The sequence below is a fragment of the Tamandua tetradactyla genome, chromosome 9 (assembly GCF_023851605.1).
Source record: "Tamandua tetradactyla isolate mTamTet1 chromosome 9, mTamTet1.pri, whole genome shotgun sequence".
Lineage (NCBI taxonomy): Eukaryota > Metazoa > Chordata > Mammalia > Pilosa > Myrmecophagidae > Tamandua > Tamandua tetradactyla.
Window position 1 is genome coordinate 65,939,172 of NC_135335.1, and position 23,762 is coordinate 65,962,933.

The following is a 23,762-nucleotide window of genomic DNA, read 5'->3' on the forward strand; positions in this document are numbered from 1 at the left end:
ATATAGACTATATATATATACAAAATATAGAAAAATATCAAGCAAAGCACTATAAGTTCATTATCACTCTGTTTTTAAATGTAAGGATGTCTAAACTATGTTTTGGAAACATTTTCTACTCAAAATGGTCAAAAACAAAAGATGTAACCATATAACCCAGCAATTCCGCTCCTAGATACTCCCAAAGAAGTGAAAACAAGGACTCAAATACTTGTACAAACATGTTCATAGCAGTATTAGTCACAAAAGCCAAAAGGTAGAAACAAATATCCTTATCAGATGAATGGATAAACAAAATGTAGTATATGCATGCAATGGAATATTATTTGGGCATGAAAAGGAATGAAGTCCTAATATATGCTATGGCATGGATGACCCTCAAAAACATGCTAAGTGAAAGAAGCCAGACACAGAAGTCACATATTGCATGATTCCATTGATATGAAATATCCAGAATAAGTCAATCCATGGAGATAGAAAGCAGACTGGTGGTGGCCAGGGGCTGGGGGTAGGAATGGCAGCGAAGGTTAGGGACCACGTAACAAGAACAGGGTTTCTGTTTGGGGGGATGAAAATGCTTTGGAACTAGACAGAGGTGGTGGCTGCACAACATCATGCACATGCTAAATGGCTAATTTTATGTGAACTTCAACTCAAAAAATTAATAAGAAAACTTTTTTTAAAAAACCAAAAGCAAAAAAGATGCTTTGCTTTCTCATGGAAAGTTTCAAGTCCCTGGAAACGTCGAGTCTGAGGAATCATTCCCTGCAAGAGCAAAGCATGGGAGATCTGGCCAGAGATAGGAACTGCTTTTTCCTAAAGAAGCAAAGTGGCCTGCTCCCGGGGTGGGCCATATAATCGTCTGGTTTCCTGGTAAATGTCATACACCTTCCTTCAATGCTGTGAACACAGGCGTTCCAGTACCTCCTTTCCCAGCAATTCTTTGTGGAGGTCAGTGAGATGGCAGGCAATGCTTGAGGTGCCTCGATGTCCCTCTACCTTGTCTAAAATGGCAGGCTTTTTCCTACCCTTTTTGCATTTGTATAGACCATTATTGCTTTGATTAAAAAAAAAAAAACTAAACTAAAAGGCTCATTTTTACTGAGAAATATGTTCTTGATTTTTTTCCCTACTTCAAGACAGTCAGTGCCACTACCTGTTTATACTGTCACATAATTCAACAGAGAAAGTCCATATGCAAGATCAACAAACCTGCTGCATTTTGGCAAATCTTCCTCTCCTCATTTCTCAGGGCCCTTCCTGCAAATCAGAAACTTGTCTCTGGCCATGAGGAACTCATTCACTCCAAATCCTTCTCAGTAGAATGTTGAGGTTCATCTTTTGTAAAAGCCACAATTAGGGCATCAGTTTGAGTTTAGGATATTTACCCATCATTAACTTATCTCTTACAAAAATGACATGCCCTACCTTGGTAATTTTTGCAGGCCCTGCTCATAAGATGTTTCTATTGCTGCTGCCAAATTCTGAAATGAGCCCTTTATTAAAAAGATAATTTACTTGTAAAACCGTCAAATATTCTAGGTTCCTTTTATTCATAAACATTCTTTGAAAAAAATGATTATTTTGGTCAAAGCATCATAGGCATGTTACCTCCGCTGGTTGGGGAATTTCACTAGCTATATAACATCTGTGGTAGTTTGGGTGTGCGTACCCCAGAAAAACAAGTTCTTAAACCTAATCCATTCCTGTGGGTGTGAATTCACTGTTAAGCAGGACCTTTTCATGAGGTTACTTCAGTGAAGGGGTGGCCCAATCAATCAGAATTGATTAATCCTATTTCTGGAGTCCTTTATATAAGAATGAAATTCAGGAGAAAGAGAGCCACAGAGGAAGCCAGAACCTCATATCCATGGAAAAAAATGGAAAGACCAGGAGATGCCACCATGTACCTTACCATGGAAAGCTAAGGACCAAGGGTCACTGGCAGCCAGCCCCAAAACACCACTGTCTTCTGGGAGAAAGCATCTACCTTGATGATGATGCCCTCATTTGGACTTCTATCTTAGCCTCAAATCTGTGAGCTAATAAATTCTCACTGCTTAATCAAACCCATTTCACGGTCTTTGCTTGAACAGCCTAATAAACTAAAACAGCATCCTTTAAGATACTTCTCACTCTGTGTGGATAAATATTTTATATGGGGGGTGGAGGGAGGGAGACAAAGATTCACAAAGGTGAAGTTGGAAGAAAATCCAAAATGGTCTTATGCCTAATCTCATTTTTACATTAATTCATATTGCACCTTGCCCAAAGACACTTTAAAAATGTTTCAGAATGGCAATGCAGTCAGTGGCTACAACAGTTACGGATAATATGCACAGCCTTGGAGGAAGGTCCACCATTCCCACTGTCCATAAAAATCAGCAGTGATTCCAGGAGAGAAGGGAAATGAGGCAGCCTTCACACTGGACATGCAGCAAGAAGGCAAGTCACAGGAGAAGATGGCAAACATCTGGCCCCCCACTACATTGAGCCTCATCCCATGCTGGACCTCACCAATGCATCACAATTCTTTCCCCTGCTGAGTCCACCCTCCTACACCATTCTTCCAAATGCAGTGCCAGCCGAACAGAGGTGCCTGTGAGCTCACGTCCCACCAGCAGCATCTCTGACCCAGACAATCACTTAACATTTGTGAAGACTGCCCAGTGACTATGTGGCCCTCTTTCAGGAGGGAAGAAAAACATGCATGTTGTGAGACAGAACACTTGAACAAATGGCCTCCATGAAAGAAAAAAAGGAAGAAAAGAATCTCAGGGTGAAAGACAAAACCATAAGTTGCTTTAGCTATAGGAGAATGCTCATTAAAGCAAACAATCAGTGGTTCTAGTAGGTATATGCCCTTCATGAAACAATACTGCTCTTCAGTGTTTGATTCGTACAACGAGATGTTGAAAAGGCATTCATCATCTGCCAATCAGATTAGTGAGTTTCCATGAAGAAAACGCAGTCTCTTATTACACCATATTGTTGAGAAATTTCATATAAATTCTGCAAATAACCAACTTTCACTGCTTCATGTAAGATAGTTTTGGTTTTTCCCATTTTGATGGAATCTTCTGGAAGAGTATAGCACATGCTCTTATGTTATTTAAATTCAGGTTAGTGTATGGAACCTTTTCTTGAAGATTTATGGTCCTCATTCAGGCTCGAGGCCCCAAAAAAGTGATGCCCACCTATTTTGGTTTGCTAAAGCCGCCAGAATGCAATATACCAGAAATGGATTGCCTTTTACAAACAGGATTTACTAAGTTACAAATTTACAATTTTAAGGCCATGAAAATATCTGAATTAAGGCATCAACAAGATGATACCTGGACTTTGAAGAAAGGCTGCCAGTATCTAGGACACTTGGGAAAACACATGTCCACTGATCCTTGCTCCTAATTCGTTGTTTTCAGCTTCTGATTCCAGTGGCTTTCTCAGTACCCTGCGGGTGTTCTCTTAACATTTCTCTCTCTCAGCATCTGGTGTCCTCTTTTAGCTTCTCGGGGGCAAATGCTGAATTTCATCTCTTAGCATTTTCTGTCTCCAAGCATCTGCGCTTTCTCCAAAATGTCTCCCTCGTTAAGGACTTCAGTAAGAAGATGAAGACCCAGTTTGCATGGGCGGGGTCACATCTCCATGGAAACAACCTAATCAAACAGGCCTGCCCCCATGAGACTGGGTTAAGAGAACATGGCTTTTCTGGGGGTACACAGCATATTCTAACCGGCATACTATCATCAATGAGGGAGATACAATCATCCCATTTTCTTGAGCTTCCACTGTCTTTCCAATTGCTTCTGTGCAATATCCTGCTGCTACTCAAGCCCACCTACTCCAGGCAGCACCACTTGAGGGGGGCTCCATGTTTTCTATGGAATAAAAGGTCTGGGGCTTTTCCCCCTGGGGATCTACTATTTTATGGATTGCTGGTAGAGCTGAAAGAGTTTTTCAGATAAAGAACAGTTCTGCTGGGTGGGACACAGTGGCTCAGCAGGTAGAGTTCCTGACTGCCAGGCCGGAGACCCGGGTTCGATTCCTAGTGCCTGCCCATACGAAAAGGCAAAAAAACAAAAACAAACAAAAAAAAACAGCTGTGCTGTATCATTAATGCAAGATACTAATCCATGCTCTTAGTTTACTTTTCATTGTACACAGCATATAATGGATCAAACGAAAAAAAATTCAAAATGATCTACATTTCCATATGTTTAAAACTTTCACTTTTAAAATGAATGACAAATAAAAGTAGGCAAACATGAAAAACAACTAGTAAAATGCTATATGAGTTTAACGGACTGAACCTGAATAAAGGATAAAATAGTACTGAATAACAGGTTCAGAATTCTGAAAGGATCCTGAAAGTTGATTTCATCTGGGAATCATCAAAGTTGATTTGATTTAGGAGCACTTCAGAAGCTTCCTTTAACTGTGCGGCGCTTCTTCACAACCCATAGTGCACTTTTATATCTTTAAACCAGATCATGAATTGAATCCTGACCCCCCCTCCCCCCACCGCCACCCCACCACCTCCTAAAAATGTTCAGGGCCCTTCTCTTTGTCAGGGAGAGAATAGCACTTAAGTAACAACTGCACCTGATTCCAAAGATAAAGCCTTGAATGATACACAGCTATACTCTACCACAGCCCTTTCTAAGAAATGTAGGTCTACCACTGTGGACTTTCTACCTTCTAGTTGAGGCTTCCAACATATAAAACGCATACTAAAAGAAAAAAAAAGTCCTTACATTTGAAGTGGTACTAAATAATCTAAACAAAGACAGAACTAACATACGTCCATGACATGCTTGTAGCTATGGTTCTCAAAGTCTTTCTAAACCCGTGGTCTTCAAAAGCACTTTGTCATTCTTTTTGCACATTCCCACTGAGTCAAGAATAGCTTTCCACATCTTACTTTCTACAGAGTACATAAAAAGTATTAAGGAAAATATATGTTCAGACTACACATGGGTCATTCCCCCACCTCGAGAATTTTGATGCTGGATAATTTACGTTAATCTCTTTCTCTAGGTGCAAAGACATATTTGAAAACAAGCACAGTCTTAAGGGTAAATAACAAGAAGCATTATGCTCCTTAATGTAAGTAAAATGCTTTCAGATATGCAGCTTCAAATTTTAACTCAAATGAAATAAAAATATTCTAGTGACAAATTAGAGGCCAGCTAATAAGGGAGAGAACAAAAGGCATTTAAAGTTTTCAGGAACAAATGTTTTGGTGATGGATGGTGGTGATGGTTGGACAACACTACGGACAGAAATAACAGCACTGAACTATATATCTGAACGTGGTTAAAAAGGAGATGTTAGGTTGTATATATGGTACGAGAATAAAACATTTTTAAAAACCCATGGAACTGCATAGCACAGTGAATCCTAAATTAAACCATGGACTATGGTTAACAGCACAACGATAAACATGTTTTCATCAATTGTAACAAATGTTCCACACCAATGGAAAATGTTAATAATGGGGTGGTATATGGGAATCTCGTACTTCTGCATGACTGTTCTCTAAACCACAACTTCTTTAATTAAAAAAAAAAAGTAAGAAAAAATTTGTTTCAGTAAGAAATAATCTCAGAGTTCATATAAACTATAAATGAATGGTTGAGCATAAATACAACAAATGGACTTTTATGCAACTAACAAGACTATCAAACAATTAGCTTTAATTTGAGCCAATACTCAAAATAAAATAAATATGTAAAATGTGTGTCTGACTGGTAAGGAGAAAGAACCTTACTATTATTATTATTATTTTAGATTAGAGGAAACCATACCTCATTAATAGTTAAAATATCTCCCGACAGTACCTCCATTTAATACCAGAGGTAAATAAATTGGGCTTGTAAAATATGAATGCACAAGTTTTATGAATTCACCTTCTCACTAATGACCTAAGTTGTGAGGTGTCAGAAATGTAGAGAATAAAGAATCCTCTTACTTGTTAAGGGATTTTAAAGGACAATTAAGTCTACCTATTTCCAAAGTAACTTTAAAAGACATTTCCCAGCCGGGTGGCAAAAAGTACAACCTCACCTGGCGTTTATAGGGGCTCACACCCCCGCAGGTGCTCCTGACGTGGCCAGGGCAGGGCTCCTGCCTCTTTCCATAGATGTGGAAAGAGCTTAAATCCCTTCTCTACATACCGAGAGGCACTGAGAGGGAGAAAGGTGAGGAACAGAGGGCCATACTGGATCTGCCTCTGCCCAGTCTCACGGGAAAAGTGCCCATTGCTTCCAGGTCCTATTAGCTTCACTTTTAATGATTTCTAGAATCTATCCCCTTCTCTTTCATCTCCACTGCCTCTGTAGAGAGCGTCCCCTTGCTTTGACTCATTCCCACAAAAGCCTCCTTCCTCGCTGATTTCCCACACAGTCTTGTACCTTCCGATCCCATCTCCACACTTCAAGAAATGCAAACTCTCCTTCTTCAAACTCTTCAATAACTAGATCTAATATCCAGCTGGATATTAGAGAATATCTAAAAGGACATTATTGGGTTATGAAAAAAATGGCATATAGACTCAGTTTTATGTCAAGGTTAAATTTCTTGAACTTGATAACTGTACTTAGGGTGGTTACGTGAAGTGAATATCCTTGTTTCTCAGGAAATGGACGTGGAAGTATTCAGTGATCAAGGACCACAAGGCATACAATCTACTCTCAAATGTTTAGAACATAGATAGGTAGGGCAGGTAGACAGGAGATAAATAAAATGATATGGGAAATTGCGACAAAATATTAAAAGTTGGTGGATCTGAGTAATTCAAGTTGGAAGGGTATGTTGGGGGTTCTCTATGAATTTTGTACTGTTTTTGCAATTCTCCTGTGTGTTGGAATTATTTCAAAATAAAAAGTTTTTTTGTTTTGCCTTTTTTTTTTTTAATAGGGCAATTTAAAACAATCTCTCCCATAGTTCTCCACAAGTTTCAGGGCCAACCAAATGGATGTATGTGCAAAGAGCTGGAGCAGCTCTGCTAGGTTTGATAGAACAGCTCAAGTCCTAATGAATTCTTCTCATAATGGGTGGCTAAAGTGGGACCTTCCATCACTGAAGGGTCCTTTATTTTCTCGTAGTGTTTGACTATGTGTGCTCATGTATATGGCAAGGAGTCCTTTTGAATATTGCTCAAATAGACATGTAAAATGAAGTAGGAAAAACAGTGATCATTCCAAACAGCCTCTTCAAACATTTTTGTTTTTGAACTCTTAGTGGTTCACCAAAAATAATTACAGCCAAGGAGAGTCTATATCCCTCCCTCCCCCACTATCATAAACACACCCCTTCACTGTATATTCTGCATGGGTGATTTTATTACCAAAACCAAGGCTGCATGGATAAGAGGTTCGTTGACTAATAAGAAAAGCTCTAAAGGTAAAAGAAGTAAAATTGGTAGTGGGGGTGGCGGTGAGCAGGTGGAGAGGAATCAAGGGAAGCAAAGATAAAATGTGGTAAGATATCTGAAGAGCTATGAGACATTTGTCATAGGCTTGTATCACTTCTCCCTCTATAAAAAGGCTTTATCACTGCTCCAAAAAGGGCCAACGTAACAACATGCCACCAGCTTAAGACTACTGATACACATAATGTCCAAATCCACGGCAGGGGCCAGGTGCTGGCTTCCTCATATTGGATTACAAATTCCACAAAAAATAGCCTGGTCACTTTTAACAGCTTTACAGAAATAGAAAGTACATTCTATTTCGAGGCACAGAAATAAAACTTTTTACTCAGAAAATTTCCATGCAACTCATCAAAAATCACATTCTCTTGCCCATTTAATCGTTTGAAGCAGCTGTAACACACACCGCTGAAAAACGTGGAGAAGCCCACTGCATTTCTTCAATTCAAAATCTACCAGTTCAAAGTTTTCAAAAAGCATAAGGAAAAGACACCAAGTATCTACTCCGCTCACCAAAACATAAAATAAAACAACAGAATCAAGTATAATCGAGAAAACTTAAAGTAACACAGTGGCCTAAGATACAATCTGCTTGTAGATACAGAGGGAATCCATACAACTAGTGGGAAGTGTCAATTCCAACCCAAAAAATTCTGGCAGGCATGCAATAGTCATGTCAGGAGACCTGGGAACCCTCAGCCCTGGACTCCTTCCCTGCATGCTGCTTACCCCTTCTGAACTAAGTTCTCATCAGTAATAATGACCACATCCTGTGTTATCCCCAGATGACAACTATGTGAAAGTGCTACATAAATTGTATGTATTTATCATTATTATTCTCACTGAAAAATAAAACCACAAGCGTTTTTCATTGTATGGTCCTGAAAAGTGAGACGTAGACCATGTAATTTCAAATGTGCTGAGGAAATGAATTACTTTAGACTTTGTGCCAATACATACTTTCCTAAACTGAAGAACTGTGAAAAAGTAGGAATCATTGTCCAAATTTATTTCCCACCCACTATTCCCCTCTGGCCTCCTCTCGCGATCATCCCAGCTAGATATGGCAATGTCTGACTCCCCAAATCTTCATCTTGAGTGCAACTTTATCTTTAAAGTACAGGGTCAATGTTCATCAATCACTGGACACCATCATTTGATGACCCTTAGCTTAAACTCAACAGGCACTGACATTCCCCCCCCCAAAAAAAATGGCTTTGTTTGTTTCTTTTCCTGACATAGCCACATCTTGACAAATGGCACCATGATCTACCCAACCGCTGAATCCAGAAGCCTAGCACTCATCCTACAGAAATGCAGCCTCCTCATCTACTTGACAAACAACAGTCAAGCACTTAATTCTACCTCTTAGTACCACTCATACCCTGACTCCCTCAGGACTGGTTCAGAACCCTAACATCTGGCTTACTGGTCACCTGGCCTCCCACCCAGACCCTCCAGCAGTCACCCACCACCCTGCTGCCGCAGCGAGTTTTCTAAAAAACTCATGGTTAAAACTGTCTCCTACAACTTTTGTAAGTTCACACTCATTAACTTGGCACTCTAAGCCCTTCTTCACCTGATCATTTTCCCTTCCAAAGAGATGTAAGCAACCCTCGTTCTAGCTTCTTGAATGCCCTGCAGGTGGATAAATGTATCATGCTATTTCACGTCTTGAAAGATTACAAATACTAATCTCCTGCCAGGTATCAACCACCTTCCCTCTTAGCCAAGCTCACCTGCCATCATGTCAACCTCAGTGCAACTCGTATGTCACCTGGGAATCATTTTCTGACTCTCTCTTCATCTCCCTCTTTCTGATGCTCATGCTTTGTGCTTCCAGCAAGTACTTTTATCACAGTCCTTGTCACCCTGGTTTGCTTGTGCCTGTCTTCACCAGTAAAGTGGGAGGTTCTAGAGGGGTAGTACCTTTCTTTTATTCAATCTTTCAACAAGCTATGACCATGAACAAGAGTAACTTAGCATCCCTGTCCCCAGCACAGTGCCTGGCTCATAGGCAGGGTTGAATCAATGAAGATTTATTATGGTCCTATGATCTGACCACCAACCCATAAATCAGTGCCTGTTTTAACTGTGTTCTGGTGCTCTATATGCTCATTACCTTGTACATGACAAAATCATTTGCCATCGTTGTCTTACTGAACAATTAAAAATAGTTTAAACAATTAAACACACCGTCAACCACGTGTGATATTTGAAAAGAAAAGCAGACCACAACAGTTAACTCAGAAGTCAAGTTCTTAAGTTTGGAAGTAACATTTTCATTTAATTTAACTGAATTTCTGACTCAAAGGCTCTCCTTGATGAAAGGAATCTTAACCAAAAATGGGACTGGAAAAAAAAAAACAAAAATCACAGAAACGAAATTCCTAATTGCCATCATGTGCTGATGTGGAAGTGGCCACACAAGAACGTAAATGTTTGGTAAAGTTTAAAAATACATAAGGGTAAAACAGATGGTTACAATCATCTTTTGGCAACACAGTCTTGATTTCATATTTAAAAAAAAAAACACCAAAAACAAGAAACCCCTGACAAAACACACTATATTCAGGGTTCCCACGCAGGCCAAGACCGTAACGATCCAGACTTCAGGCCATCCTCAAATCTAAGAGAGGCATACTGCTACTTGCCTGTTACTTGAGAACGATTTTGGAAAGGGTAGAAGTGAACCAACAACTCTACTTTGGGAAGACTCAACTCAAGGAAATGAAACACAGATTTAGATTTGTAAGTCCCAACCAGTCAACTCCGTGGCAGGAGATACCTGGTCTTAGGGCTGTAAGCGGCCCGGTGATTTCCTCATAGGTGAATTCAGTTCAACTTTGGCTGAAATCAGTAGATCTTTCTTTCCCCAGTTGGTGCCTGCTAGCATTAGGCTTGATAGAAGCAGGCTTCAAAGCTAATTCAGGAACAACATCAAAGACATTTGCAGATTCTGTCTGGAATGCCACCCAACCAAATGAGGATATTTTTGAAACACCTAAAAATACATTAGCTGTGAAGAATCCTCTGTGCTGGCATAAGTATGTATCTTTAGACATAGCCCCACTCCTTAAAATGGACTCCTTTGATTTTGATCTCTGTTCTGTTTATTCAGCAAAACCAATAGCCTAACCGAAGGGAGGAGAGGGAGGCACAGAGAGCTGGCTTCCTTGGAGCCATCCCTGATGCCATAATTGCAGGCGAGCTCTGCAGTAACCTGTACCCTCCCAGCCGTGTGGTTCTAAACCGTTCCTGAGCTGGGAGAGGAGACTCTTCCATGTAACTGACCCAGAGAATGCCCTTAATCTTTCATTCAGTAGAGAACACAATGGCCACACAACCAAGCTTAGCACCCGCTCCACTCTGGACATGGAGCCTCCATTTAGTACCACAGAAACCTCACCTGCTCTTGTCAACAGTGTAGACACTGGGTGCATGATCTGAAATGATCCTGGCTCCAGAGGCAATAGTAAGAGACATCTAAACCCCAACTCGTCTTTCCCACTGCCTGATTCTCAAGGGGCCATGAGCCACTCACTAGGCCTCAACCTGCTGGAGATCCTTAGAACTGGCCCTTCCCTTCTGCTTCTCTCAGCCCTGCCCCACACAGCTCCCACCTGCTCTCTTGTGCTCATGCTGCCTCTATCCTGGTCTAAAACCCTTACCTCTTCACCACCAAAGGGCAACCACATCCTCTCAGCCAACTAACTCTGGTCTCACTTCCCCATCAATTGTTTAAACAAGTTTCTCAAAGAAATTCCCTCTTCCAACACCTTTAATGAAGATGTAGCCTTTACACCCTCCACCCCAAACTTGTCCTGGTTAGCTTTAAGACAACCAGGGTTTCTCAATCTTGGCACTAATGACATTCTGGGACTGATAATTCTTTGTTGGGGGGTGGGGGCCTTTCCTGTGCCTTGTGACATATTTAGCTGCTGCCCTGGTCTCTGCCAATCAAATGTCAGTAGCATCCCCCACCCTCACCTATGACAGCCAAAAATGTATCCTGACCTGGCCAAAAGTCCCCTGGGGTACAGAATCTTCCCAGGTGAGAACCTGAGCTTTACGGCATCCCTAACCCTAGTCTGTCTATCCCATCCAATTTCTCAACATTCCCCAACAAAGCCAACCTTGTGAGCCAAGGCCATCATTTCCTAAGTTCTTGAGGTCATCACACCAAACTCATTCTCTCCATCCTCATGCCTCGTGTACCACTAGCCTTGCCATCCAACCATCTCTCCTCCCTCCCTAGTGTCACAACTGTCACCTCCTCCACAGGGCTTCCCAAGTTCTCCTCAAGCATCTGACCCACCTGGAGATTACCTCCCCCTACCTCTTATCAGTTTATACCACAAACACATACCTTCTCTCCCCTAACTCTTTCAGCACTTATAGGTGGTATGTGTTGGGTAGTGGTAGAAGGAGACCCTTATCAGACCTTCTCAAAGGGGCAGGGTAATCAGCAACAAGTTACCTGGCAGAAAGAGCACAGCCACAGGTAGAAGTCAGGGGTCCCAGGATAGAGGGCTGGAATCCCAAAAAAGGACACTGCCTGGGAAGTTGATGGGGATGGGAAAGGTTGACAAGGTGGAGCCTCAGGTTGTAAGAACCTGCAGTTCCAGAGAGGGACTCCAGCATGAGGGCTTAGGGCAGGGGCTTACCAAGAGCACTGTAGAACCAAAGTGCCCTCTCCAGGGTACAAGATCAAAACAGGACCAGGAGCTAGGCTGGAATCATGCAGAACTACACAAGGGTCCATCTTCTGTCCCCTGAAAGACAAGCCTGATACTCAAGTCCAGGGCAGGGCTACATCCACAGGAAGTTAGGGTTTGGGGCCCCACAGACAAAGTCAACAATAAGACTGTGTCTTCCTCCCACAAGCTGGCCTCCAAGGAGAGACTTTCTTCAATTGCTTAAGACAGTAAGCAATTGGTCTCCCCATTAAATTGCAACTTTGAGGTTAGGGACAATGTCGCAAAGCAAATCTGAACCTCTCTCGACAATTATCAAGTTCTGGGCAGGAGCTTCCTAAATAAATGCTTGTTTGGCATGAGATGAATAAAACGGGGAAAAAGGTACAAAGATTAACAAAGTTTCTAACACTTTCACAAATCATTTAATTTTAAAATGACCCTAATAGATAGGGAGGTTGAGATATATCTGACCTTTTAAAAACTCAAAGTTAAAAAGGGGGTCACTCAGAACATTCGACAATTAATTCAGAACCAAAGAATAGGGTAGTGGAGAAAAGGAGACTCAACTCCAATTTGCCTATTCCAAGTGTTTTTTCTCTTTATTGCTTTCTATTCTATTTTAATGGAGGACTCCAAAGGCTAGAAAAAGTATTGTATTGGGGTCTGGTAAAGTGTTCAGGCAAGAAGCATGGTCCCCAAGGAGAAGTTCACAGTGCTTCTTAGCAGCAGACAACAGACAACTCTCTCTGGAGAAGGGACCAGTTTACCAGCCATCAGCATGACCCGCCAACTCAGAACAGAGAACCAACAAATAATGGAAGATACAGACACAAGCAGGGGAGAGAAGACACCCAATTGCATGATTAAAAAGAGATCACCCATAGTAGGCTGAATAATGGCCCCCTAACGACATCCATACCGTAACCCCAGAACCTGGGACAGGATTAAGGTAATGACCCTGGAGATGGGGAGAACATCCTGGTATATCCAGGTGGACCCAATCAAATCCCAGGAGCCCTTAAAAGATGAGAGAGAGAGAAGGAAGAAGAATGGGGTGGGGGAGGATCTGAAGCAGGAGCAGGACTCAACTGCTGTTGTTGGCTCTGAAGATGGAGAAGGGGGAGGGCCACAAGTAGAGGAATGCAGACTGCCTCTAGAAGCTGGGAATGGCCTTCAGCTGGCAGCCAACAAGAAATGGGAACCTCAGTCCTGCAACTGCAAAGAAATGAATTCTGCCAACAACGAGAAGAAGCAGGAAATAGCTCCTCACTTCCAGCCTCCAACGAGGCAGGCATGCAGCCCTGCCGACCCCATGAGACCTGAATCAGACTGTGACCAACAGGACCGTAAGATAAATGTGTGTTGTTTTAGGCTGGTATGTTCGTGGTAATTTGTTACAACTGCAAAAGAAAACTAAGACGGCTCTTCTGGTTCTATGCCAGAATTTTTCTCTTTGAAAGCTCGGAGACTGGAGAGAGAGCGCTGGCTTTCTAACAGATGGCAGTTTAGTTCTGACGCAGGCGAGGCCTGACAGGTGGGCACTGGCACCTGACAGCTTCGTGGTAATGAGAAAATCACGGTGACTGCTTCGTGGCTATGATTATTCAAATCTCAAAAGGGGGGTATATCAGGGCACAATGAACCAAATTGGACTGCAAATTGGGTGTGTGAAAATCTTGGTCTCCCCTCACAAGGGAGGAAAAAGACTTTCATTCCAGAAAAAAAAGGCCAAAATCCTATTCACAGGGTTTACTGGGCAATTTTGCTCTCAGGTTTAACATCATTATCATGAAAAGGGGAAATACAGAACATAAAAACTTTTAAAAAGCCTCTGCCTTTTTAACCGCTCGGGTAGTTTTTTGCCTTTAGTTGATTTTTCCTTGACTACTAAAAATGTATTATAATTTGTACACTTTTTTCTTTAAAAATATATGTGTTTTTAACAGAAACATATGTGTTCTGAAACACACACAAAAGACATAATGCAATGAAGGAACTCTAATACTAGCATACAGGTTATCAGCTCTCAGAGAATGGGCTATTTTGCAACATGGATGGCATTTATTTTGCAGATACGCTGCACCACCTACGTGCACCTGGCAACATCCTTGACTCAAGGAAGTCAAAATAAATAAGTCCTTGACAAACATAGCAGGGAAATTGTTATGTGCACCAATATTCAGCTTCATGACAGTGTGGAAGATGTGACACAAAAACAGGCACAGCACAGAGGGAGTCCAGGTACGTGTGCTATACAAGGCAGTTGAATAACCCACAAGATTTTCTGAGCTGCAAACAACAGAAGGATAAATAAATGTTCTGCCGACACATATAGCTACTTTTACAGAGACATATATGAATATCATCGCCTTTTTTCTAAAGAACAGATGGAAAACATTTTAATCTGAAGACCCAGTAAGCAAGGCTCAGCAGGTCACAGGACTACAACACGATGGAATTTCTCTCGACAGGGCTGTTTGAAGACATTTGGCAAACATTAGGTCAATCTGGCAAAAAAATGACACTTTCACAATGCAAAAGGAAAGCAAGTAAGTATACCTTTCTCTTTTTTAAGCAGAGTAAAATTAAACATTAAATCCACAAGTATCCAATTCCTCTTCTTTCCCAATTCTTCTGCCCCAGGGTAAAAAGATAGATAAACTGGAGGAATCTTATTACAACCTGACTTGAATTCTAGTTAGCACTTACAGCTACTATTTTAAAAGCTAATATCGTTAATATAATCACACTTTATTGGTAAAGTTAAATGTAATTACTAATTAACAAAAATTACCATTGTTTTGACAATATTAAAAAATGTGTTTTTATTTTTAATATATAAATTTGACCTCGATAAGAAGAATAACCACTATAAGCAGCTGTCCCCAGTTAGCTATAAAGACTTGCAAATAAGCAGATGAAAAAGAAATAAAATCTGCAGACCAATCAATCTTGACAGATAATTTACCATTGATGGTAAAATTAATGGTAAAAAGTGATTATTATAAAGAAGTGATTTTTAAATTATTAGTTTATAAAGTAAAGGAAAAGTTGAGAGAAAAAGGCTGTTTTTTATGGACATTTCTTCACTTGAGGCTCTAGATGGATTCCAAAGCCTGAAAAAGAATGAGAGTCCATAAAAAGAGAAAAATGATGAAAAAGTTCACTGGTTTGCCAAATGAACTTTTTTTTTGCCCCCAGGACTTAATAGAGGAAGTCAAACAACTCCACATGACTTCTTTACATAATAGAATACTTACAAGCAGAATACAACAGAAAGAGAGAGGCTAAGTTACCTTCACGTGCAGAAGATACTTCAGTATTGTATAAACCCTCTCTAATAAAATCAAGGCAATAAACACTTGGGAACATGATTTATTAAACCAATTTTTTACTTTGGCCAAACACTTGAAAACACAGCTTAACTTATATTAATTAGAGGTTTTCAAAAGGCAGGAAATAGTCTTTTGAAAGCAAAAATAAACATTCACTCATGCTTGAAGGTTTGCTAAAGGAATGAAAAGTGGGACTTACATATATTTGATTTTTCTTATATCGCTGGAATAAATTATGCATGATGGAGCCCCCGTGGAGTTCTGTCAATGTAGCCATGTCCTCCACGCCCTCTTCACTTGTGGGGTGCATAGCGGTCACTTTTTGGTGGGTAATTGTGCTCTGCTTGTAAGTGAATACCTGAGAGGGGGAAAAGAATCCACTCGTTTAGCTGTCACAGTAAAGCATTTTTCACAGAGGTTCCCCAGACTGACAATACAATCTCAATGCAATTTTGCAAAAAGATCCTGAACTGGCCAGTAAAAATACACTGTGAAGAACTTCTTCATTTCCTTTGTGCCACTTAAATTTCTTTCAAGGAAGCAATTATTCTGACAATTGCTGTTAGACATTCCTAAAGGACATCAATCCAAGTAGTAATCATCCTTTGAGAATCAGAGATAAACTTAAAAGTTCTCTTCTCCACCTGTTTCCCCAACTGCTACAGATTACTAACAGGTGAGAAATCAGCTAGTTAGGTTTTTAAAAAGTAATTTGGTTTCACTACACAATGTCGCATATTGGATTATATGATACATACCAAAGTTTCACAATAAAGTTCAAATTAAATGAGTATTACATGAACTCATCACACTATACATATATCTGTTCACAGGCTGGAACACATCATCATCACAGGAATGAATGGAAAATAGCCTGGGACAAAACTCCCTCTCAACTGGGCTATATAACACTCATGAGATCTTCAGGCAAAAACAATTCCGCTCTCAGGTTTTTAAAAAATCAGTTCCTTTATTTGTTTGACAGCCTGTCTTTAAAATTCCAAACACCAGTAAAGAGTGCTGTGCATGTAGCATGTACATGAAATGTCTCTGAATTTGTAGGACTGGTGATTGAATTTGTATTTCTAAAATAGAACTCAGTACTTTTTCAACATGGTTAATTTAGTACAGGTTTAACCATATAACATTAAGAGCCTCCTGTCGTGTGTACAAAGTTCAACCAACTTTACATCCAAACTCAGTAGCAACAAAATCACTTGATTATGGAGTTCTACTTCATATTCATTTTGCATTTGGTTGTTTTCATATTTGTATCAATTAAAAAAATAAAACAACAAGATGTAAAAAGAGAAGCCCTAAACAACAGAAAAAAAATGCCGTCTCCACACATGCGCGCACACACACACACACACACACACACAAAACAACTTGCTGGAATAATATTTGCAGAAATTTTTGATTGGGACTTCTATCTTTAAATATCAACTAGTTGCCCACATGGCAACAAGCGGGTGTGTTATTGCAAAAGAGACTGGGAGGCTAAGAAAAGTAAAAGTACCAATCCAATGGTTTTCAGAAACCATGAAAAATGGCATGTTTCATTTTCCTAGAGAAAAATGAAAAGTTCAGCAGTAGCATTACTGCCACATGCACCACAAGAGGTGGCCAAAATCAGACCTGAAAAACTGCTACAGACCAGGACACAAGGACCCGCCCATCTCTTCTGGGGAGGAGCCCAGAAGAGGCTTTCATTTTAAGTCATAAATGCCATGGAAGAAGGTCTTAAAAAACAGACTTAAGTCAAGACTCCAAGCCTTGGGGCAACCTGGAAAAACCCACAAGTTAAAGCAGCTAAAACTCTCTGCCCTTCCCAGCTTGCCACATTCTTCTGATGCCAATCCAGATTGGTTTTCTGGAAATACTACAAGTGGGCACGGTATTTGGACTTATACAAAAAGTGACTGTGAGGATGTTACAGAAACAGAGCTTGCCTGACCTGGTAAACTTCAGGTCAGCTAAGGATGCAGAGAAGTGCCCTTTGCCCTTTGCCATCTCCCCAGCGCTCCAGGCACCCCCACAGGCCCTCCTCACTTTGCCTGCTCAAAGCTCCTGCCAAGCACACCGGGAAGGTGGGAAAGACGCGGACCATCCCCCGCTTAACCTCCCGCCAACTCACCATCACCAAGCTCTTCCCAGTATGAAAAGAAGCACTTCGTTTTCCCTTATCCTCCTTCCAAGTATGCTGAGAATCGCCGAAATTGAGGTCAGAAATACAATTGCTGTCTGCGTTTCATATTGACTGGTTTTTTGGAACCAATCACACACATGTCGTTCAATGCTGAGACACTAAAAAAACGACTAAACATTTAGAGCACATCTAAACATTTTAATCCACTGGGAACAGCAGGGCAATGCACCAGCCACCCAAATAAAGTGCTCAGAGCCGGGCACAAAGTAAGCCACCCACAAAGAGTTGCTGACAGAATGGCTAGAACCTGTATATACAGTTTCCCACCTTTGTACATTCGACTCCATCAGATATTTCCGGGAAGATGTTACATACAAAATGCTAGCATTTGATCATTCTAGGAGCAGGAAAATCAAAAGAACTAGAACTATTCACCCTAGTGACCACAAGGAAGACAGAATTGTAATAGAAGGAAGTGACATGGTTACATAAACAAAATAGGACGCTACAAACAGAAAAATTATAGCTATTATGCCAAGAGATAGGATTCTAGCTGTTCTAATGATTTTCTTCAAAGAAAAGGAGTGGATGGAATAGAAGACAATAATGTATTTATCAAGGAAAGGAAAGACAAATTTATCATTCAGTGATGAGTTAATATTTGTAAAGATGTTAGAATGGTGACTGGCACACAGTAAATGCTAAGTAAGTGTCTGATAAATTTATTAAGACAACCCATTCATTTAAGCAAATATGTACTGGAATGCACTAGGCACTGGGACTAGAGCATATATCCCATTGAGGGGAAGGAAACAATAAATAAACAAGTGTATTAGTCAGGTTCTCCTGGGAAACAGCACTGACATGATACTTAGCTATCTATCCATCCACATATATTATATCAATATTATTAGGTTTATTACAGGAATCAGCTTACATGACTATGGGTTAGCAAGTCTAAATTCCATAGGGCAGGCCACAAGCTGAGAATGCCAATGAAGGTTTTTTGATGAATTCCTTAGGAGTAGTAAAGATGGAAATCCTTCCTTCTGACTGCTGACACCATCAAGTCTCCTTTTAAAGGCTTTCAACCGATTGGATGAGATGTCTGTCATGTTTGCAGGCAATCTCTTCAGCTGATTGCAGATGTAATGAGCCATAGAGTCAATCCACTTACTGATAATTTAAATCCATGGAAAATCCTCACTGCAACAGTCAGGCCAGTGCTTACTTGAACAAACAACTAGACAGCACAACCTGGTCAAGTTGGCACATGAACGCAACCACCATGGTGCACCCCTTTTCAACTTGGCACCCATACACATCTCCTTGAACTATACTTAAATTAAACCTTTAAATAAAAGCAGTAAGAGTCATATTTTCTCCTAACAATGCATGATTGTCCTGTGTACAATCAGAAACTCACTAACTCTTTAGCCAGAAGAGGGTACAGGTCCTTGGGTGATGTTCATTCTTAAATTCGATATCTTGTAATTTAAAAATTATGACATAAAGAAGGCACACTGTGGTGGCCTAGAACTACATACCCCAGAAAAACACGTTCTTAAATCTAATCCATCCCTGTGGGTGTGACCCCATTGTAAGCAGGACCTTCTGATGAGGCTACTTCAGGTAAAGTGTGGTTCAATTGAATCATCAGGATGAATTTTGAGACTATTACTAGTACCCTTTATAAGCAGAATGAAAGTCAGACACATAGAGTGAAAGCCTCGGGGGAAGCTGGAAGTCAACAGAACCCAGAGAGGTTAGGAGAGGTTGCCATGAGCACGGCCATGTGACAGAAAAGCCAAGGAGCAAGGATCACCAGCAGCCAGCCCTACAATGCCACAGTTCCTTGGGAGAAAGCATTGCCTTGAGGAGGCCTTAATTTGGACTTCTCCTAGTCTCAACACCATGAGCCAAAACATTTCCATTGTTTAAATCAATTCACTGCACGGTATTGATTTAGCGACCAGAAAACTACAGTAACAAGTAAATATATAGTTACCCAGCTAGTGATGAGTGCTATAAAGAAACAAAAATGAAGGCAAGGGGGCTAAGGAGTACTAGGGTGGGGTTATTTCATATTAGTGGTTGGGCACAGTCCCTTTGATAGAGTAATGTCAAAGCAGAAATCCTAAGGACGTGAGAAAAGGAACCAGCCCACTGTGTTCTTGTCCTGTAATGCATTACTGCTTGAATAAATTAGATCAATTTAGAGAGATTTCAAATAATTAATGAGACTTTCCATCTCATTGAAGAATTTTTAAGGACAGTCTCTTGCACTACCAAAAATTATTTCTATGTGCAACAATTAACAGGGTGCTAGTTGGCAAAATGACTGACAAAACAGCAACTAAAGAAAATCTATGTTTAAAGAGTAGAATTGTCTTAACAGGACTTTTTCAGCAAGAAACAAATCCACAATACAGTAACTCGAGGTATTCCCCCCAAAAACCCAACTGAGAATAAACTGAGCTTATACTAAGAGAAAGATGGTAACCTTAGGAATTGGAGCAAAGCACGAAAAACTAATAAACAGAAAATCAACTTAAAGAAAACAGGGCCTCAGAACAAACAGCTCTGTCATAGAAATACAAACCACTGGTCACAAGACGGGCTGGATTAAGCATGGGAACAGAACAAAGAAAACCAGTCAATGCTATTGGAAAAACAACTCAGAGTAGGCTTGGCCAACTCTGGGTCCACTTCTGTATGAAAAATGAAAAGACATGGTCAGTTAATTAGATTTGAAAAACAGCCAAGTCATTATCAAATCATCTTTCATTTGTAACCTTAGAATAATGCACATATTACAAGAAACCCCTCCTCCCATGTTTACACTATAGTTTCCATAGTATAGAATAATATTCACAGATTTCTTTTATTAAGTCATTAGGAACACCCAGAACACTCCAACTTTTCCAACTAATCAGCTTAAAGGGAAATGAAAAGGAGAAAATACTAATACATTGTGGCAGTTTGAAACTGTTATATACCGCAGAAAAGCCATGTTTTAATCCTGATCCAGTCTTGTGGGTCCCAATCTGTGGGACCTACCATTAAGGGTGGAAACCTGATTAGATTGTTTCCATGGAGATATAATCCACTCAATTGTGGATACAACCGTTTGACTAGATGGAACTGTGACTCCACCCATGTAAGGCGGATCATGAGTAGTTTACTAGAGTCATTTTGGAGAAAGCTCAGAGCAGATACAGATGCTTGGAAAGCAGCTGCTTCAGAACTGACAGAGCCAACACGAGATCCAGATGTTTGGAGATGCAGGGCTCAGCAGACATTGCCATAAGTTTTCCCACGAGATGCTAAGCAAGCCAGAACCTGGAGAGAGCCAAGGGAAGCTAAGCGATGAAACCCAGGCCCAGGGAAGCCAAGTGAGGAATCCCCACAGGAAACAGAGGCTGAAAGCAAGTGAGCCCAGGAGCAAGGGATCAGTAGATGTCAGCCACATGCCTTAACAGCTAACAGGGTGTTCTGGATGGCATCGGCCTTTCTTGAGTGAAATAATCTCTTGTTGGTGCCTTAGTTTGGACATTTTTATGGCCTTAGGACTGTAAACTTGCAACTTAATAAACTCCCTTTATAAAAGTCAACCCATTGCTGGCATATTGCATTCCGAGCAGCATTAACAAACTAATACACACATCTTCTACTGATCAATAGATGAGGCAAAAAGTGTTCTCAACATCTTGTCAACTTCATCTAATATAAGCATGGAATTATTTCTAGAGCAGTGGTTCTCAACCACGAGCAATTATGTCCCCCAAGGGACATTTGACAATGTCTGGAAACACTGATGGTTGTCATGACTGGTGGGGGCGAGGGGTAGGGGAGAAAGAGGGAGCTACTGGTATCAAGGGGATAGAGGCCAAGAATGCTGTAAAAACCTGACAATGAACAAGACAGATTTCTGGAAAAAAAAAAAAAAAAAAAATGCGCCCAGCGCAAAATGTAAACCATGTCAAAGATGGGAAACTTTGGTCTAGAACACCCCTTGACATGCCAAATAACCAAATGCCAAAGTAGATATTAGGGGGAAAAAAGGATGAAAGTGAGCCAGTGCCTGTGAATACAAGTTTTCTGTGAGCATGTCTTCTAAAAACAAGCAAATATTAAGTAGAAGTAAATAAAAGCTCAGCATGACAAAGTTACATAATTGCGCTTTTAATTCTTTTTTTCTTTATTTGACCCATGTTAAGAGGGCTGCTACAGCAGCAGCTGCTGATTTCTAGCCACTGGAATTTGCTTATATTTTCTACTATTTTCTAATTGTACCACATTTTGGTCAGAGACTCTGGTCCAGACTATCTTTACTTTTGAGAATGTATTGAGGGGTTCTTAAGGGCCTAATAGGTGGACAAGAGGTTGAAAAATGGTCCATGGGTGTCAGTACAAAATAACAAGGCAGTGCGGTAGCCTGTGGACAACATGTGCTATGTGCACATAAATCAGGTAAGTCCCTGCTCCTTCCTTGTCCCGGCTCTGGTCTGAGCTGTTTCAGTGTCGGGACCACTCTCAACCTGTTACTCTCCTCCTTGAGGTCTCAGCCCAAAAGCTATCCTCTATGGGGACTGAATCGTGTCCTCCACAAAGACACATTCAAGCTCTAACCTCCAGTCCTGTGGACGTGAACTCATTTGTGAACAGGATCTTCAAAGACCCTATTAAGAAGAGGCCAAAGGGAATTAGGGTGGGCCTTAACTCAACACAACTAGACATTATAAGGAGAGGAATCTATACGGACAGAGCAATGAGTGTGGGGATGGAGATGGAAGGAGACGAGGTCCTACCTGAGGGAGGCAGAGACTGAGCTGTGGGCTGCCAGGAAGCCACACCAGAACACAAGAGGCTTTGAAGAAAGCATGGCCAGCTGAGACCTTGATTTTTTTACTTCTAGCCTATAAAACTGTGAGGTAATAGATTTCTAGTTATTTAAGCCATCCTGCGGTATTTGTAATGGCAGCCATAGCAAAATCAAACTTAAGACAGTCTCTCAACAGATACCATGTCTTGCCTAATGATAAGCATATCGTACCCCATCACCCGCCCCCTTATTGGACTATGTGCTGTCCTCACAGTGCCTGGTGACAGTTACTAACTACTTATCCATTATTTTACTTGTGGAAAAAATATCTCACTGTAATGGTGGACCCTCTGGGGCAGTATCCTTCAAACTCGTTTGAAGACAACCCACAGTAAGAAATATGTTTTATATTGTGACCTACAATACCCCTTGTTAATAAAAGTTTCATAAAAAAACAGGTAACATCACAATGTTTGATGCACTCTACTATTTTCTATTCTACTTCATTTCTTTTAAATGCTGGTTGTGACCCTCTAAATTAATTTCACACCCCACTATTACAGGCTGCAAACCATTTAGAAACATTACACAGGCAGGGACCATATTTGTCTTGTTTCCCAATGTGCAGCCTTGGCACTTGCTTGGAACTGTATGTACCCCAGAGAAACGTGTTCTTACGCTTAATCTACACTACACCTGTGGGTGTGAACCTATTGCAAATAGGACCTTTTGATGAGGTTGCTTCGGTTAAGGTGTGATGCACCTCAATCAAAATGGGACTTAATTCCATTAATGAAGTCCTTTATAGGCAGAGTGAAATTCAGTCAGAGAGAGAAAGAGAGAAGAACAGCCAGAGGCTGAACATCAAAGGAACCCGGAAGAGAAGGGAGAGGCCAGAAGAGGGCGAAATGTGCCTTACCGTGTTAACAGAGAAGCTCAGGACCAAGGATCACCAGCAGCCAGCCCTGGTGCCCAGGGCTGTTCTTCTTTGGGGAGAAAGCACTGCTTTGATGATGCCTTGATTTGTACTTTTTGCCAGCCTCAAAGCTATGAGCTGATAAATTCCCATTATTTAAGCCGATTCATTGCTTGGTATTTGTTTGAACTGCCCAGGAAACTGAAACAGCCTACTACACAGACATAATAATGAAAAAAATGGCCATGGCCCTTAAACTGGATATAAAAATATATAAGGAGAGGCACAGTGGTGTAACGACCAAAGCATGGCCTAAGAAGCAGATATGGCTGAATTCATTTCTCCTAGGTCTGTGCTCCTACAGCTTATTCACAATGGGCAATGAAACTAAACTGCTCTGACCTG

The 23,762-nt window shown here is 40.8% G+C and overlaps 1 protein-coding gene across 1 annotated transcript in view; it reads right to left on the reverse strand.

Moving 5' to 3' along the window:
* Positions 1-23,762, reverse strand: part of MYO10 (myosin X) — a 232,699-nt gene that overhangs the window by 115,478 nt on the left and 93,459 nt on the right. Inside the window, exon 3 of the mRNA XM_077116886.1 lies at positions 15,667-15,825. Within this exon, the coding sequence (XP_076973001.1) occupies positions 15,667-15,825 (159 nt within the window). The remainder of the gene's footprint in view (positions 1-15,666; positions 15,826-23,762) is intronic.